The following is a 20,069-nucleotide window of genomic DNA, read 5'->3' as shown; positions in this document are numbered from 1 at the left end:
ATTTTTAAATAATTTGCGAGCTTGTGATTTCAAATGTCCTTTTTCTCTAATCAGATTCGCCCAAAACTTCGTGGACGTCCGAGAAAAAGAAAGAAAATATAAAAAGGGCGGCAGAGACCAGGGAAGGGCACTCATGAATCTGCACAACAACGAAGCTGGAAGGAGGGTGAGTAGCTTCCGAACCAGAGGATCTATTGTGACTTTATCCATTATTATATGGCTCATTGATGTAACTGGTTACCTCTAATTGGGTTACGTCAATCATATAAAATGCACTATAAGCCTTCGCGTGAGAGGCTCTTGTCAAATTCCGTATTTTCTTCCATCCCATTAAGCTTCACTGCCTTTTTACTCCAACAGTAGACCTGTCATTATTCTCTCTCTAACAGAACTCCTGATTTTTTCTGTTTTTCAGGAATTCGTTGGGCTGACTTTGCTTTGGCGTGTGTCCTTGTCATTGTATTTTCCTTTTACTTGACAGCAATAGATCTATCCTTCGACATTATTATTATGTATCATGAAGTTATTTTATCCAACATTTTGGAAGACATGCAGTCAAGGTTATAGAAATAGAGCCGGTTTAAACTTTCAATAAAATTTTGCTTTATATTTTTCCGGAAACATTTTGGTGAGTTTCTGGATTTATTATTATTATTTATAAATACGTTAATCAGTCGTTTAACAGAAGTAAAGCAATATCTGTTTGTTCATTAAAATAGAGCTGCCGAGTAATTGCTTATGAACAAGGACGGTTCGGATAAGGCTCGAGTAAAGTAACCTCAAAGTAACTTCAAAGAACATCAAACTTCATTTAAAGCTTGCTCAAGATCATTTAAATTGAAATGGTGAAACGGGAATTTATAAATGGCGTAATATATTATAGAGCGCTGAAACAAATAAAATCTAATAGGTTCTGACGTCAGGCGATATGTTAGAAGACCCTCCATCCCGGAACTAACGGGTGATTCAATAAGAGTTTCCACATTACAATCTGAAATATTTTTGAAACGCCACTGTATTTGTTTATTATTAGATGATATTTCTAACCTCAAAACATAAACAAAATTAGTCATATAGCAATATACGACTGAACAATATGTAAAAATTGTTCAAGCCTATCATGAAAATAGTCGACTTTCTGAGAGGATAATTGGGAATGTGGTTCAAAAATTTGAGCAAACTGGATCTGTAACTAACCTTAAAGTCCCTCAACGTGCTCGAGCAGGTCGGTCAGATCAAATATTGTCATTGTTCGCGAAAGTGTAGCCGAAGATCCAAACACGTCATCGATCATCCATCGCAGCAAGTGGGCCTTACGTATTCAACCACACAGCGAATTTTAACAAAAGACTTGCATCTACACCCATAGTCCTTTATGGATGCGAAACATGGCAACTAGACAAAGCATTGGAAAGAAGACTGCTGTCCTTAGAAATAAACTTCTGTTGCAGAGCGGCCGTTAAATCAAGGATGGATCGAGTAAACAACCAACGACTAAGCGCAATCATGGACGTGCAGAAGACCATCCTTGAATCCTTGAACCAGATCCATATTGAAAACACAAACCAAGAAGACCCACAGAGGTCTCAAACCTTTGGGTACCTATTTGTCAAACCGTAATCCAATTTGTGTAATCCATCGCAAATATTAAACTATGCAAGCAGCTTTTTGACGGCGGCGATCGGCCGTTCGCCATTTCCATATATCAATATTCAATTTAGTAATAATTACTTATATATGCAAAAGTCTTGCAATATCCGCGGCAACGGGACGTTTCTATTACTTTAATTAAACAGCGGCAGAATCGATTTAAGTGCTTCCTAAAAGTAGAAAAGATCGGTTTCTATTGATTTAATGGCAATGGCTAACCCGTTATTAAGGCGAAGCGTGTAACTAGGACGGGCTTCATTAATCTCCATAATGAACCGGGCACTTGTTTTTATTCGCGATTATAAGCAATTACGAGTTGTAATTGGTATCTAGTATTTTCCGAGATCGCGGTTAAAAAATGATTTATACGTTTGTTATTAGCGCGCCACTGACTTTTTTTAAATGTTCGAATTTTTTGTCGATTTTAAACTAAGAATACAATTTTGCGCGTAAGATTTTACGTATCTCGCTTGATTTTGGCAAGATAATGATGGTAAAGCGTGCTTTATTGTCCAGAAACAGAATATTTTTATTGACAAACAAAACACAAAGAAATAAAATGGATAGAGAGAGAAATGTAAACAAACTATCAAAAATTAAATGTATACCGCAATTAAAACAAAAAAATACACTCTAGTGCAAAAAAAATCGCAAAACTTGAAAGTTTTGGCAAAATTTCAGGAATCACAACTGCTTTGTTGTTAGACTGACTTTCATAATTTTTTTAGAAAACTTCATCGTGTGATAAATGTTGGCGTTTTACTCATTATACAGTTGAACCAGCCTGTGGAATTATTACGGAATTATTTCTTTTTCATATTCGTTAAGAACATTATTCTCTACAGTTTGTTTTTTTGTTTCATCTCTTTATCCGCATAAACATGTCATTGTCATCGGTTTAAAAGAAATTTATTTATTTTATAATAAACCAATTTAATTTCAATCTAACTAACCTAAAGAAATATTTTTTTACAACAAACTTAACCTATTATTTTGTATCGCCACCTCTGGCTCTAGTAACTGCTTGCATAGAGGGGTCCATACTGTCAATTAAGCTAATGAATAGCGTCATGAGGACTATTAATGTATAACATATATAAATATATAACATATACTCCTAACTTCCGATGAGGCGAAATCAGGAAAACATGCTGGCTAGTATGGGTATTGTGTCTCTTTTAAAGTATTGACGTGTTTATTTTGCGCGTATAAATGAACCGATGTACAAAAACACCGGAACCTTTGAAAAAAATGGTAGGGTAATTGTTCCACAGGATGTTTTAAAATTAAGATCACGAACTAACCATTCAATTAACCTAAAATAATGACTAAAACGACTAGCTATGTGTGTATTTTAAAATATGTATGGATTTTTTTTCCAAAAATCAACTTTTTCTTTTCATTGAGTTTCATTCATATTAAAGGTAAAAATAAATATATTGAGACGCGATTTCCACTGGTTTGTTGTTCCCTTATTTGACTATCCAATTACGTAAGAAACGTCGCATCATATCGATTCTTTGATCAAAGAATAATTTTATTTCCGATTATGTCCGATAATTCCTCGGAATTCTACGGAATTCCTTTAAAATTACGAAATAGTGTATAAACAGTGAAATTCATACATTACTATTCAGGGCAAATTTTTTATGATATTAATGATATTTTATTAGCGCATATTTGTGTTATTAGTCATTCATTATGACCATGACCATTTTTTATTAAAATATCGGTGAAACATTTTTTTCTAGATTAATGTCAAAAGTTTTATGATTTAAATTAAATTTTAAAATTATTTATTTTTTATATATACAGGGAATCCTTCCAGAAAATAAAGGTAGCTTTTATATATATATATATATATATATATATATATATATATATATATATATATATATATATATATATATATATATATATATATATATATATATATGATGACACTATATTCCGGGATATCATCCGTTCGCTCGTTGAACTCCGACTGGAATCCTGCATCCGACTGGAATCCTGCAAATCTTGCATCCGACTGGAATCCTGCAGACGTTTCGCCAAAATCTCACTTGGCATCTTCAATGCTCGCGCTCCGAAAACACTTCGAACACTGTTCGAAGTGTTTTCGGAGCGCGAGCATTGAAGATGCCAAGTGAGATTTTGGCGAAACGTCTGCAGGATTCCAGTCGGATGCAAGATTTGCAGGATTCCAGTCGGATGCAGGATTCCAGTCGGAGTTCAACGAGCGAACGGATGATATCCCGGAATATAGTGTCATCACATTTTTCCATCCGTGAATCAATACGTGAGAATATATATATATATATATACATATTAAAATTATACACGGTGTCTTAAATTAAAGATCTTTTTTTTTATTTTCAACCTGCAGTATTCTTTTTTTATAAAAAAGACGCCTATGTTTTTGATATTTTTTCTCAAAGCGGATCAAAACATTTATAATTTGGTATATATATGTCCTATACCTAAATCTAATGGTTTTCGAAATACTGCCACCTAATTATTTTAAAGAATTTTAAAAAAGCATATCATTTTTACTTTTCAATTAATTTTAAGGATTTTTGCAATGGGTGATGGATCTTTTTTGTAGGTAAAACGTCATCATTTTTTAAATATTAGTAAACTATATAATTATGATGGAAGTTTAAATATTTAAAACAAGTTAACAAGTAAAAGCAACAAACAACAGTTACTGTAACAATTAAAGTAAAAACGAAGGTAAAACAAAATACAAAGTTTACTAAAGGTTCTCAATATGTCCACCATTTTGAATAATGCACATTGTATAAGCAACCTCTATACGGTTTATATCATTAGAAACAAAATCGGGGTTATTTAGTTGGACTACACCTTCTCTAATACACCTTCGTAGTTCATTTACCCTATTGCATCTTTCTTTATATACCATATCTTTAATTGTCCCCCATGAAAAAGGTCCAGTGGGGAAAGATCTGGACTTCAATATGCAAATTCTTTGTTCCAATTTTTTTGACAGCAGAAATTCGCCGAGCACACAAAACACGCCTAATGCTTGTGTCTCACAAAAAGAAGTAAATGTTCAAACTGACTGAGACTGTGAACATATGTTAAGGGCATGTGTATCAATGTAACAAAAAAAAAATACCGCCAATTACAAAAGTCACCTTACTTTTTGAACACACCTCGTATGTCAAATAGTGTTATTATTAAAGTAAGTATAAAGTATTAAATTAATTAAATTAAACTAATTAACTGCACAATGCTACGGTGGTAATTTCAAGATTTCATGTCATGTCATGTTTGTATCGAATCGATTTTGTAGTCTTTATTAAAATGTTTTTGTTTGAATAATTCCAGAAGTCGTTTTTTTCCTGTAGCTCTCATCAAAATATACATCGCACAGAAATTCTTTAATTTCTTCTTTATTTGAAGAAATATTTGGGCTGAATGATACGAGGCATTATCCAGCACCATTACAGTATTTGGCGACAGTCTTGGCAACGGTTTATTTTCCACACTTGAACCTTTGGTCATGTCACTTGTTTTTATTGCTGCTCCTACTTCCCCTTCTGAATTCCTTATAAAATTGTAAATATTCAAAACAATTTGTTTAGCATCCGAAGACAAATGGATCCGTTTTCTTATTTGCTGAGGTAGTTCGTCTTCTAAATTGTCGTTAAAGTCTTTTCATAGATATAAGAAAGTGACTAACGAATTAAGGAAAGACCCGCGCACGCTGTAAGAATGATATGTGGCCGGACAGCTTAGAATTTAATTATTTGGGGTTTTTGTTAGGAAAGATACTAAACAATATTTATTTATTTATGTATGTATTTATGGTTAAATCTAAAATAAAATTACAAATTATTTTTATTACCTACTTAAATTACTTAAAATTATTCACATAATATATCAGTATCACTATATACGATTTTTCTGCCTTTTCTATATGTTTAACAGAATTTGCGCAACTTTGTGGGGGGATGTTAAAAATTTCGGTTTCTAAAAGTTTGAGGACATTGGAGTTAACACGGGGAAAAACATTGTTACGACGAATGGGAGATTTCAGTTGGTGCCAAACATGTTCAATGGGATTAAATATGCAGTGGTAATATGGAAGCCTTAAAACTGTATGCCCTAGATTTTTTGCATAATTATCACAAACGTATTCCTTTTGCAGGTTCAAGCTTTGTAAAACCTCAGCTAATTGCTTTTTGGCATAATCTTCGTGAAAATAAATGTCGTTATTATACATGTAGTTTTGGATTGTGGCTTTTGTGTCACATGAGGAAGGAGTTTTAGTCAACTGTCTACTGTGATAACTTGCATTGTCCATTACAATTACGTTATTAGGAGGAATGTTTGGATCACTTACTGGAAGGATCACAGTCAAACATCTCCGTAATTTACACGAACATATTGTAATTTAGATTAAACTCTTTAGAACGATACGTATCACCTGATGTTAATATAAAAGCTTCCACTTATTTATTAATTTAATAATAATAATTTAAAACGGTCCATTTCAAGTGTCTACAAATATTCGTTACGGTCCATCTGAGGCAAGACCTATTTAATGCAGAGTAAATATCTTTTGGGATGGGTTTTACCACGGTGCTGCCAAGGTCCGCAATTAAGGTACTGTAAAATACTTAAAACGTCAAAACAATAAATGCACTATATTTTTGGTCGTATTATAAGTCACTCGTTTATTAAACACTCGCTCCGCTCGTGGGAAATAATCTCGTAACTCAATTGTCGTTTTCCACACTTGTTGCGTGATATTATACTTGTTCGTTTGTTTTTTAACAATAAAAACAGACAAAAGCTTTTGGTGGGGAGGGAGCTTTTGGAGGAGGTATGTAAATTCGGTTAGAAAGATCGTTTGATTGTCTCGCTCGAATGTGTAATCGTCAGACGACCCAATAAACATGCAAAACACGCGAACAGATTCGCCGTACTGTGAAATATACGCATTCGAGGTTTTATTAGAAATTGATTGAACAATGTTACTTGCCGCAGGGGACCCGCTGCATGCATGAGTTTCAATCTGGTACACACGGTGCATAATTTCAGTTTTAACGTATTGCCTTTCGTGTTGCGGTCGTGAAGATGATTGACATCTTCATTACAGGTTGCGTTTGCGTTGCAATTTTGTATGGGGGGAGTTTCGTAAAATGTTTCGGGGGGCCGTTTATGGTCAGCCGGCGCGTGAATTTTACCTCGGCGCGAATAAACAGAAAAAAATACAGGAATGTGGTTCTTTACGGATGTGATCTTAAGTAGGTTGAAAGTTGCCATTTTTTTTTTTTTGCGAAGAATGACGACCAATGCAAGGTGTTTCAAAAAAACATGTGCTATCGCTGGAGGGGAGGTTCCTCACTTACAAATTAGACAATATGTGTTTAATTCTGGGTGGTAAAGAATTTTTTTTTTACTCCAAATTTATGCAAACCGACTGTACAAATTTTATTTATTATTATTATTATTTTGATTAAAACTAGGTTATTTAGATTCATAAATGTTATTTTTTGCAGTTGAAGAGTATAATTCTTACCAAACACTTAAAACTAATCAATTAAAAATTACATTTTTAATCGTTCAAAAAAACGTCCACAGACTACTGTAATCCTTAAAAAATCAAAACCTTATAAATCTAATATTGCAAAACCTGAACGCAGTGCCCTAAAATCTGTAAAATCTAATCCCGACATCGTAATCCTAAAAGCAGATACAGGAAATATGGTCATTAACACAAATGGATATCAGGAAAAGATTCAAGATCTTCTTACAGACGGATCATATCCTCAACTTAAAAAAGATCCTACGTCATCTATGCAATGCAACCTGAAATCTGTCATTAAGGTTTCTTCTCTATGTGAAAAAATCTGTTACCCCTACATTAGCTACATAAGTTTAGTTTTGAAGTAGAATCCCTCTGTACTAAAGTTCCTATTCCTGAGACTCTCAATATCATTCCAGATATATTAAAATCCGAGAATCTGGAACCCAACCTTCTCAACCTCAACCTTAATTGAAAAATGCTTGCCTGGAACATATTTTTCTTTTAACGCTCAAATTTTTAAACAAAAGTTGGGAACAGCTATAGGTTCTAAACCATCACCAGTCATCGCGAATATTTTTCCATTTTTTACTTTACTCTACTTTTATTAACGCTACTTCGATGATGCTTTTGTTATTTGGCATCATAGTCCAGAATCCCTAGTAGATTTTCTTAGACATTTAAACTCTATACATTCTAACATACGTTTTACCATTGAATTAGAAACTAATAATAACCTCCCATTCTTAGATATTCTTATTAATAGAAAATCAGACCTAACATTGGGTTATTGTGATTACAGAAAATCTACACACACAGACCGATGCCTGTCATTGTGACATCACAATCCGGGCCAAAAATCATCGGTTATCTCTCTTGTTTGCATAGCTGTCGCAACACGAGCTACTGAGCCCATAATTAAAACACCTAGCTTTTTTCGCTAATAAGTTCCATATTATAGGTATTCCATCCCAAAATACTCTTCACCACAACCTTCCAATAGCAATGACGCGGAAAGCAATCCTACACTTGCCACTGTTGTCCTTCCTTACATTCAAAATATCACTGACCACATATCAAATGTTCTAAAGAAATATAACGTTAAAACCAGATTTACCACTTGTCTCTAAATCTCTCAGCATCTTCGATCTGTCAGAGACAAAATTCCATTTGAGATGCCTGGACGAAAAATATGAACTAGGCTCAAAGAACATGAAAGAGCCTTAAAACAAAAACAGCAGTTGCCGAATACAATCACGAAACCGGCCATAAAATTTTATTCCATAAAACTAATATTCTTGCATGTAATCATTATTACCTGTCACCAATATGGGAATCAGTCATCCGAGACGATGTTTATGCCCCTCATTTAGCTCCGCCTCCCTCAAACAATATATGAGCAGGTACAGAGTAAAATGCGAGCCAGTTTCAGTCAAGCTCTGAAGAAGCCAATAAAATGAAGTTTTGTGAAAAGTAAAAATGGCATGTTTTGTCGGTCCAAATAAATACTTTGTATATTTCTTTATATCTGGTTTTTGAAATAAGGAATTCTACACGATTTAAACTCTCTGGATCAAGCAATATTTGGAATATCGATATGAAAAATTGGATTCGGGGGTTTTTTTGAGATGGTGAATACGATTAGATTCTACTTTTTCATATAATATATAGAGGGCCTTAACTGCACTCTATAATCTCGCTATTTTACGCCATAACCTTCCCATTCGTTTCGTCCCGTTACATTTTTTTATGATTGTGAGTAATGATTTCTAGGTCAAAAAGGTACACTACATTTATTTTCGAGATATTTCCATTTAAATGCATATTTTTATTATTTGTCATTATTCATTATTACATATGGAATATTAATCACTTGCAGTTACCTTTTATTACGCTTTAAAAAAACGGTAAAATATCTTTAATTTAGATTAATGAATGTCGACGCTAATGTCAATATCAATGTGTTCATTTTTAATCCATAGCCTACTTATTTTTATTATTTTTGATACAGCGATTTACTTGAAATAAAATAAAACAATGCAAATATCTCCAAATCTGTAATAGTTTTTTCGAAAAAAATTGTAATATAACCTCTTTGCTTGATAATCACCGGTCTACAATACCGTTTAAATGAACAACATGAAATTGCGAGATTATAGGATGTAACTAAGAGCTTCCACATATTATCTGATATAAATAAATTATTCAAAAGAAATAACAAATATTGACATGAAAACACTTGAATTAGAGGTTTTTTCGGATGGTGAACACATTCTATTTTCTCAGATAATATGTAGAGTGATTATTTCTAAGTAAAAAACTTATGCTATATTTCTTTTGATAAAATATGCCGCTTTAGAGATATTTATTTGCATTAAAAAAAATTATTTCAAATAAATCGCAGGAAAAAGCACTCCAATAGCAATAAATAAATTGGGCGGGCTACGCAAGTTCGATCTTCAATATTTTATTTTGTTATGTTGGTACACATGTTGCTGACATATGTTCACAGATTCAGTCATTTTGCAAGTTTAATTTTTTTAGACGTGTGTGTGTGCTCGGCGACTTTCTGGTAATTAAAAAAATGGAACAGAGAATTTGCATAAAATTTTGTGTAAAGAATGGAATTCAGTGCTGCAAAACACTTGAAATGTTGACAACGGCATATGGTGAATCTACTTTGAGCAAAAAAAATGTTTGTAAGTGGTACAAGGTGTTCCAAGGTTTTGCTTACTGTTTTCTTTGATTATCGTGGCCTAGTACATTGAGAGTTCTTACCCCAAGGTTGTACGGTCAATAAAAAAACCTTGAAGTTATGCGGCATTTGGGAGAAGCAATACGAAGAAAACGTCCAGAATTGTGGGAAAACAATTCTGGACGTTCTGGACAAACAATACGTGGATTTTGCATCACCTGCTCACTTCTGTTTTCTTACGTCTAACTTTTTGGCCAGAAAAAGAACCACGCCCCAGCCACCATATTTACCGGATATCGCTCACCGCGACTTTTTCCCCTTGAGGAGATAAAATCAAAAACGCCGGAAGAAAGTGCTTACCAGAAGTGCTTCGAGGATTGGAAAAACGTTGGCACAAGTGTATCTGGGCTGATTATTTTGATGAATAAATAAATACTTTTTGATAAAACTTAAAAGTCAGCTTACTTTTTGAACACACCTCGTAGGCGATGGACTAGAAATGAATAATGAATGAATAAAAGAGCTTTGACTGTTATTTTAAAACGAAATAAAAAATAGTTTCACGTGGTTAGTTTTTGGTTTAGTTCCATGGGCATGAATTCGGATTTGTATGCACAGAAAATGCTTAAAATACGCACATAAATATATCTGCTTTTTCCAAAAAATATGTGAAATATGTGCTTTTTCTACCATTTGTTACATATATGGTTTACTGAAATTAAAGCATTATGGTAAAAACTATTTAGTTTTACAATCAGACCTATTATTATTGTTGTACCAAATGCTGTTCTAAATTTTCTTTGGTTAATTTTGATCTTTTATCGCTAAATATGCTTTTGTACTTGGAGACGTCGACCGAAGTAATTGGCGCGAATTTAAATGATGCAAGATGCTCTGGTTCCAAATAATATAAATCATTATCAACCGTCGCATCTAATATTAAAATTTTAAGTAACTTTTGTAACTTTTCAACAAATTTTCGCACTCTTCTACTATTGAAATTGGCTCTAACAGACATTTGTTAGGTCCCTAATTTTTTAATAAAGCCAAAACTAAAACTAGCTTTGATATAAATCAAATTCACATTTTTCATACAAATTTTTAGTTTTTTTAATTGAATTAGCTGAATCTGAAAAGTCTAATACAATGTTTTTAATTTGGTTAAAGTGATTCGGGGGAAATAAGGCTGCGTTTAACCACGTTCCCCATTGAGTAATTACGGATTCAGGCGGTAAAGCAACATTTGACAATGTTTCTCTATAAACTTGAACTAACAAGACTATAAATAAATAAAGTAAAATTGGAATTTGGAATTTAGTTCTGCGGTTTACCCCTCGGGTAAGTCCGTCGTTCTATTAAAATTTTCTGATGTAACCGTCTCGCTTCTTACGTAATACCAAAGGGGAGCACGATCTTTAGCACTCCTGCGAACATGACAAACGATGGACCTTTAATGCCGTTCGTTGTTGTCGTACGGACGATTATGGAAACTTTGCCGTTCAAGGTAGATTTCTTCGCGTACAGAAACCAGTCCCCCGATATTTTTTGCTATCGACATTGTTTTAGCCTCCGATGGGAACTTTAATAAAGCCACCGTTTGCATTGTCGCAAAGCCGGATCAGTAAATCATTGTTTTGCAATATCGGATCGCTCCGTATACATATAGTAATAATAATAATAGCTTTATTGCTCAACAGAAAACAATCCATTTACAGAGCAATGTATAGTAACAAAAAAAATGTAACCTAACCTATTCTAGTGAGTAGTTCGAGCAGGTTGACAAAGTGAGCTCCAAAGAAATTAAAATAACCATAGTAACCATAACCTCAGTCCACAGTTAAATATGTGACACACGTCCGAAACAAATTACAATTGGAACATGCTATATTTATAGGCGAATTTTTTAATAGGTTTGCTCTTGCTCGAACACAGTGAGAAAGGTGTCTTTGGTGCGCGAATTGAGCCGTTGTACACGAATATCTAAATACTCTAGTAGATTCGGACTATCTCTAATGTTGCGTAGCCATTTATAAACAAAGATAACTAACACACACTTCCGCTTGCATTCCAGGCTATTCATATTAAATTTTTACAAGTAAAATTCGTAGTTTATGCCTCTCGGTGGATACGCGCCTTCTGTTTTGAACAACATATACTTCAAAAACTTCTTCTGTACACCGTCGACCGCCGAACTATGACAAGAGTAAATCAGATTCCACACAACCGAGGCGTATTCAAGTTTAGATCGAACACAGAGCAGCAACGTCGGTAAAAGAATTGCAGTTGAATACTATAAAACCATAATTACAGTTAGCCTCAGATACAATGTGGTTCACGGTTGATCGAAATGCACGCCCAGATCTTTAGTATCTGTAACACGTCGGAGAACAATTTGAGATTCTATATTGAAAATCGATAGTTCCTTTCTTACGAGTGAAACTTTACATTTATCTACGTTAAGACTCAATTCATTTGAGATTCACCAGTCAAAGAGTATATCTACTGATATCTGCAACGTAACACAATCAGCAATACTGGAAATGGAAGTATAAATTTTTAAGTCATCCGCAAATAACAAGTTCTGCGTATCATTGAGATTTGAAACAACGTCATTAATAAAAATTAGAAATACTAAGGGTTCTAAATTAGAACCATGTGGCACCCCTGATGTTGTGAAATATCTATTAGATGTACATCCATTGTAAGATATGTACTGTATACGGGACACAGTACATATGACACACCCTTAAGTAGTTTCTGAGAAACATCACTGCACCATCGGCAAATCCAAAACGCTTAAGTTTCTGAAGCAAACCAGCATGACTGATTTTGTTGAATGCTTTACTAAAATCGGTATATACAACATCTACTTGCCAAGCACCCTTGCTGCATACTCCGTAAACTGTACCAAATTAGTAACTGTAGAGCGGGAGTTATAAAATCCGTGCTGACTTGGAGAGATAATGCTTCTGACAGAGTTAAAAATACGGTCATACAGAACGACGTCAAGTATTTTAGAAAAATTGCATAAGATTGTAATAGGTCTATAGTTGGTTACGTGATTTCTTTCACCACTTTTAAAAATTGCACAGACCCTGGATTCCTTCCAACATCGCGGATAAATTTTTGAGGAGAGCGCAAGGTTAAATATTTTAAGTAAAGGCTTGGAAAAGACACTAACACAATCTTTTACTGAAAAAGAAGGAATTCCATCGTGTCCTGAGATCATTTTATTTTTTAATTTCTTTGCGGCCTTTATTATTTCATTCTCAGTAATTGGATAGAAATTTATAGTGCTTGAGTTTAAATCTACTACGTTATAAAGAGTGCGCTCAGCACCAGAAGGGAGAAATACACTCTCAAAGAAGGTAGCAAACGCTTCCACAATAGAGAGGGGATCATCAAGGACAGTACCGCCGAAAACCGGGGATTCGGGTGGATTTATTTTTTTGGTGTACATATGACCAAAATTTACGAGGATCATTAGAAACACCTTGTTGCACTGCGCCAAGGTAAACGCCATACGCAGTCTTGATCTGAGATTTAATTTTACACCTTAGCCTTTGTAACTCGACTAAGTGGCCCCTAAAACCAGTTTTCTTGTATTTTTTGTGTATTTTTGCTCTTTGTTTTTATATTAACTGGAATGTGTACCAAGTAGGATATTTATGAGTGTAATTTTTAAACAGAGATACATTTCGATCACAAAGGCCGTACAATTTTTCATTAAAGATCTGCAATGCTTCGTCGACATCGTGAAAGTGATTTAAAAAGTGCCAATTTGTGTTTAGAAGGTCATTATATAAAGTCTTATTTTCAGGCCGTTATCAGAAAAGCAAAGGTTACTTGCAAATGTCACGGCGTGTCCGGATCATGTTCCCTCATTACCTGCTGGCAGCAGCTCGCCAACTTCAGGGAAATCGGTAAGCATATGTTTAAAAAAACTATTTTAAGTTACCGGACGCACCTTTGTATTCCCGTGTATTCCTTCTTTCAAACACCTGTAATTGGTGAAATGTGCTTGCTAGTAGTTAAATTATAACAAAAGCGCATGAGCGAAGGAAACTTTTAAAGTCTACTTTTCCGTTTTTGTAGATGCTGAATCACAGAACCTAATAAATGCGACAGCTGCTGTGAACGGTCAATTTTAAAAATAGGCGTACTGAAATCGAGTTTTCATTCTCAGTTAATCAGAATTTGAATATCAAGGAGAGACATGATCAAAACATCTCAATCCCTAACAAAACCTTATACAGCTGTGACCATGAGTCATCACTTAACCTAGAACATTTAGTTATGTTCTGTAATCTTAAGCTACGTTCCGTTCATAACATTTCTCCTCATTTAAAATTTTAAAGATTTAATTTCTTAATTTGAATGATAATACTACCGAAACTTTTGGGGTTCCATTTTAAATAATATCCAACTTAGTAGACGAGTGTAACGCAGATATGGCTTTGTTTAAAACTACACTTTGAGGAAGTTCTGACTCTACGCTTATACAGGAGTCTTATTAGTTTGCTGACGACTGGGAAATTGTTCCTCAGAAATAGGACTTTTGTTACTTTTTATAAAACTTTTGGATTTTGACTAGAACTAGCTAACGTCTCGCCAATCTTGTTGGCTTCTTCAGGCTTGACTGAAACTGGCTCGCGTTTTACTCTGCACCTGCTTTTATATTGTTTGAAGGGGGCGGAACTAAATGAGGAGCAAAAAATCTCTCAACATCTTCGATCCGTCAAAGACAAAATTCCATTTGAGATGCCAGGACTTTACAACATTCCATGCATATGCGGCACAGAATACATTGGAGAAACCGAACGAAAAATATCATCTAGGCTCAAAGAACATGAAAGAGCCTTAAGATTAAGACAAATTTTATTCGATAAAACTAAAATTCTTGCATATAATCAATTCTTCTTCCAGCAAAAAATCCGAGAGTCTATAGAAATACATAAACAACCTAACAATCTTAACAGCGACTCATGTCTGTACCTGTCACCAATATGGGAATCAGTCATCCGAGACGATGTTTATGACCCTCATTTAGCTCCGCCTCCCTCCAATAATATATATAAGCAGCTACAGAGTAATACTTGCGAGGCAGTTTCAGTCAAGCTCTGAAGAAGCCAACAGGATGATTGGCAAAATGTTTGCAAGTTCGATTCAGCAAAAACCCACCCAGGAGGAATTGATAAGTGTGGGAAAAAGTAAAAATAGCACGTTTTGTCGGTGCAAATCAATAATTGCTATATTTCTTTATATCAGGTTTTTGAAGTAAGCAAGCAATTCAGTTATTCTACACGATTTGGCTCATATCCTTATATCAACTTAAAAGGGTGATACGTGATGAATGCGTCTTGACTGCACAATTGAAACTGGCACTTTAGTTAGCAATATTATTGAGACGTGTGAGGATAACATCATGTATTGCATCAATAATATTGACCGTACAAGTTCTGTGGTGTTAAATATTGAAATCGTTACCTCGGCAGTCATTATTAGAATATGTGTTATTAATGTTTATTGAGTGTCAAGTTTTAACCAAGATAAATCAATAAATGCACCGAATTGCGATCGTTTTCTAACGAACCATTATTTTGAGCAATGTCACCATAACAAATACGACGCAAACGTGAAACTCGCATGGAAACAAAGCGTTGCAAATTAACGTCAAAGTTAGATGTTTTTCGGTCAAAGGTCCCATTCAATTGAACTAACCAAAACTGTTTCGGAATATGACTGTGTGCTAAAAAAATTTAGCGTTTTTATATTAGAAAGAGTAATTGAAACACAATTTCGAAAATTTTTGGAAAACAGGAATATCTACCATCAAATCAAAGTAGCTTCAAGAAGAACTGTGAAACTGCACTGCACAGCGGTTACATGATTAGACATTACAAAAACTATTTATAAAACTTCTAGATTCCTCCTGCGTCGATTTTCTTCGCTGAAGTTTCAGTTATGCTGTGAAGAAGCCAACAGGATGATTCGCAAAATGTTAGCTAGTTCGACTGAACAAAAACCGGCGCAGGAGGAATGCACAAGTTTTATAAAAAGTATTACACAGTCTGTGGAAGTTTTTTTGAAAAAAAGAAAGACTGTTGTTATCACAAACCATACATGTCTGTCAAAGTAGGATCAGTTTGCGGGTTTGCGTTGTCAGTATGAACTCGTAATTTTAAACACATCTAACAGATAGGATAAGTGGCAAAACCTAGTATTTTAACAATTTTTGCTTTTGTTCACTGTTTATTTTACTTTCCTCCTTATCTTGCTTCCTCTTAACATTGAGTTTAAATAAATTTTTTACTGGCGGAACATAAACAGAACTGCCTTTGCTACTTTAAGTAGATGCAACCCTGTTCTTGGCCTTATTTTTAATAACATTTCAGAAGGTGACATGACTATAGACGTCGTAGGTGTATTTGTATATGAAAACATCAAAACTTCATATTTTTCTGACATTCCCCGTGTTTTCGGAAATTAGCGATTTTTCGTAATCTTTTTTTAATTATATGGAGGGCTCTTTAAGCAAACCCGTTGCTAGGAGGACGTCCTGGCAGTGACTTAATTGGAGTAATACCATGAGCTTGCGAAAAGAAATGAACTCTAGAATTGAATGGTTGACCTGCATCTGACGCTAGCTCTACTTGTAAACCAAATGTTGCAAAGATTTATTTTAATTTAGCAACGGTTTCCAAAGCTATTGTATCATTGGTCATCAATTTAACTTCTAACCATTTAAAATCAAGAAAAATTCTGTAGAGATTGTGTGGCCAAAACTAAAGCAAGTTTAAAAATTTTGATGATACATGATATAATTTTTTCGATGTCATTATTTATTTTTGCCTACCAGCAATAGGAACTGATTAACGTTTTGGTGATTATGATTCCAGTATGTTGTTGTTGTTGAGCTTAAACTTTCTTGTCTTAACGAAGGACGTATTACTACCCTATTATTAATGAAGGTGCAGTTATTATTAAAGATAATTCATTTCGATATTTGCAATGTGGTTTCAATTTATCATCTTGTACCTCGCTTACAGATAAAGTACTAGAAGCAAACATTTCTGGGCATTTCACGTTATTTATGATAGGATTTCAAAGGTCAAAAGATTCTTGTTGAGTTCAACAAGTTGTTCACATTCAACAGTCCAATCTCTGGAAAAGTCGGTATCATTATTGGAAAAATCGTACAAAGGTTTTAACTTTGATGGTAGCATGGGTATAAATTTAATATAGTAGCTTAGAAGCTCGAGGTAAGATTTTAACTCTAGTTTCTTGGAGGAATCGCACACTTCATAAATGCCACTTTGTCTTCGTTTGGATGAATGCCAGAAGCGTTAATTTTGTGACTTAAAAATTCGAATTGAAAAACTTTTTTTTTATTTACTTTAACATTATATTGACCAAGATGACTCCGAACGTCCCTAATACAATGATACCATTTATGCAAAGTACGTCCGAAAACCAGAATGTCGTCTTAATAGCATTTTGTATTTTTAATCCTTATGGGATGTGACCAATCACAGTTCGGGATATTCCTGGTACAGAACAAATAGCGTAAATCAATCTTGTAAACGCAAAAAGACCAACAGTTATTGAGACTATTCACTTACTTTCGAGTTGTTGGTACGCTCCTTTTAAATCAATAACCGACAAATATTTATTTCCACCCAGACAAGCAGAAACGTCCTCTAAGGCTGGGTCCAAAGTTTTTTTGAAACCAAGCAAATTCTAGGTTCAGAAGAATTTTTCCTTGCGACTCCCAAAATAGGACTTGCCTAGTTACTGAAACTAATTCTTTTTAAAATGCCCGAATCCTACATTTTTTTGAATATCTATTTCAACGTTAGGTTTTAAAGCGCACATCGGAGGCTCTGTAGAATATAGATTGTGCTTTTTTTCTTTAATTTCAATTCGCAATTGAATTTCTTTATACATCAATCTGTATTCTCATCAAAAACTTTTTACAATTAATCATACTGTAACCGCAAGGAAGGAACCGCAACCAAAAATTCAAGTATTTAGCTGCACGCGTTGCGAAAAAAAATATTATTTTATATCGGGTTGTTTATTGTCAAATTTCTTGAAAAGTATTTTTTATCTCCGAAAATGTTCAAGATATATATGGTACATGTTACATAAAAATGAATGTGTTATATTTAAAACACGAAAGTTGATATTCGTTACGAGTACATCTGGCAACACCGCTTGGCATAAAATATTTTGTCTAAGCAGGTTATATAATTAACCAACATTTCAGGATTTTACCGTGAATCATTATCCATAAAGGTCTAATTCAGTTCTGTTGAGAGCCTTAATATTGTCTAATAGCTCTCTTCTGTAATAAAAAGGGGTCTGCCACCCGACTCTAGCTCGTCAAAAAATAATTCCATACGAAATATGCGACACAACATTGGCGAAAAAATCAGTTGCATGAATTCATGAAAGGACTGTCAAAGTAACACTAGTGACTTTGACTTTTTTCTTGTATTTTTTTAAGGTTTTCTTACGTCTAGCGATTCGGACGTAATTCTCGTGCTACCAAATCGCACGATGAGATTTAGGCCATTAGTTCCACAATGTTAAACTATAATTGCCGTTTATGTTTTGCGCTGTGACAGCTGCTATCAGCATCAGAACCGGCATAAACAAACAAGTCAGAGGTCAAAGCTACTTATTCGATTCGTCGGCCGCTCGACTACGATTCCTTTTCGATCAGTTAGTTGAATATAAGTTGAACAACGTCCGGGTAACGGCGAAGGCATTTAAACTCCTCTTAATTTATCGTTCTACAAGTGTTCTTGCATTGAAATATTCATAGCGAACAGCAATAAATAGCAAATATTTTTTATATATTGCTTTGTGGAATCAAATATGACGGCTTTTTGTTTTCGAGAAATGGAACGTTTTCGAAAATTTGATAGTTGTTGTACAGTGAATAGAAACAAATTTTGTACGTAAAATTAATAAATGTTGATCATCAATATTTTGAACATTAGTGTTATGATTCGGTGATTGAGACAATAATTTTACGTCATAGATTAAACAATAAACGCCAAACGTAGACAATACTTATTTACATATTCTTTTCAAGTATTGATTCCAGGATGGAAAAATGTGATGACGATATGTTCCGGGATATCATCCGTTCGTTTGTTAAACTCCGACTGGAAAACTGCAGACGTTTCGCCAATATCTCACTTGGCATCTTCAATGTTCGCTCTCCGAATACACTTCCGACACTGGGAGGTTATCGGCGGTGCGTGCGGTATTTATACGCTGCATCGTAGGTGGTAACGGTGCTGCTTGTGCGAGAGGGGTGATGGCTCCGCCCTCCGAATTGTCACGTTGTTAATTTCACTTGATCGTACTTACGATGTCCCGTTGGCTGCTGCGTATCGCTCTGCCGATTGTCCTAGGTGGTCCTAAAATCAGAAATATTAGCTATTTGTTTGCAAGTACCGAAATCAATTTTATGGCCTGTCTGATGTTGGTGCTCAAACAAAGCAAAGCAAAATGTTTGTTTCTTCTGGCTAAACGATGTTCCTCGAGCCTGACTGAAATCCTTCTATTGGTCTGTCCCACGTACGTCAAGCTGAACGATCCGCATGCTACACGTAGGTATAGAGTAAAATGCGAGCCATTTCAGTCAAGCTCTGAAGAAGACAACAGAAGTTTTATGACAAGTATCACGGTAGCCTGTAGAAATTTCTTTGAAAGATTTATTCTAGACAGTGGATTGGGATGAACTTGGCTTGTTCTGCGCAAACATTTCCCTAAATGTAATAATTTATTAAGAAAATTCAAAGGTTAGATAAATTTAACTATTTAAGATGACATATGGTTAATAGATTTTGACAAGCATGACAAGATTTATCAAATAGCCTATTAAAAAACCAAACTATTATGATAACATCTAGCGGTAAAAATATGTTTTTATGAAGATCTCTTTAATTATAAATATAAAGTAATTAATAAACTTGGTCTTTACCAAAATTTCTAAGTGACTAAATAAAAATTTTTTTAAACAAAAAAAAAATGATAATACCCAATATTTAAGAACAGATAAGAATATCACAACTTTTCTTTCAATAACAACCCGTAGAGTGGAGATTATCAAAATTCAACTTCTTTTGAGTTATCAATTTTTTTATTCAT

At 34.3% G+C, this 20,069-nt stretch overlaps 1 protein-coding gene across 1 annotated transcript in view; it reads left to right on the top strand.

Annotated features, from left to right (window-relative positions):
- LOC132697924 (protein Wnt-5b-like) overlaps window positions 1–20,069 on the top strand; it is a 178,562-nt gene that overhangs the window by 123,181 nt on the left and 35,312 nt on the right. The window contains exons 5-6 of the mRNA XM_060663695.1: window positions 55–166; window positions 13,723–13,825. Coding sequence (XP_060519678.1) covers window positions 55–166; window positions 13,723–13,825 — 215 coding nt within the window. The remainder of the gene's footprint in view (window positions 1–54; window positions 167–13,722; window positions 13,826–20,069) is intronic.

Source organism: Cylas formicarius, unplaced genomic scaffold (assembly GCF_029955315.1).
Source record: "Cylas formicarius isolate icCylForm1 unplaced genomic scaffold, icCylForm1.1 PGA_scaffold_10__41_contigs__length_53128322, whole genome shotgun sequence".
Classification (NCBI taxonomy): domain Eukaryota; kingdom Metazoa; phylum Arthropoda; class Insecta; order Coleoptera; family Brentidae; genus Cylas; species Cylas formicarius.
This window is presented reverse-complemented; position numbering and strand designations above follow the sequence as displayed.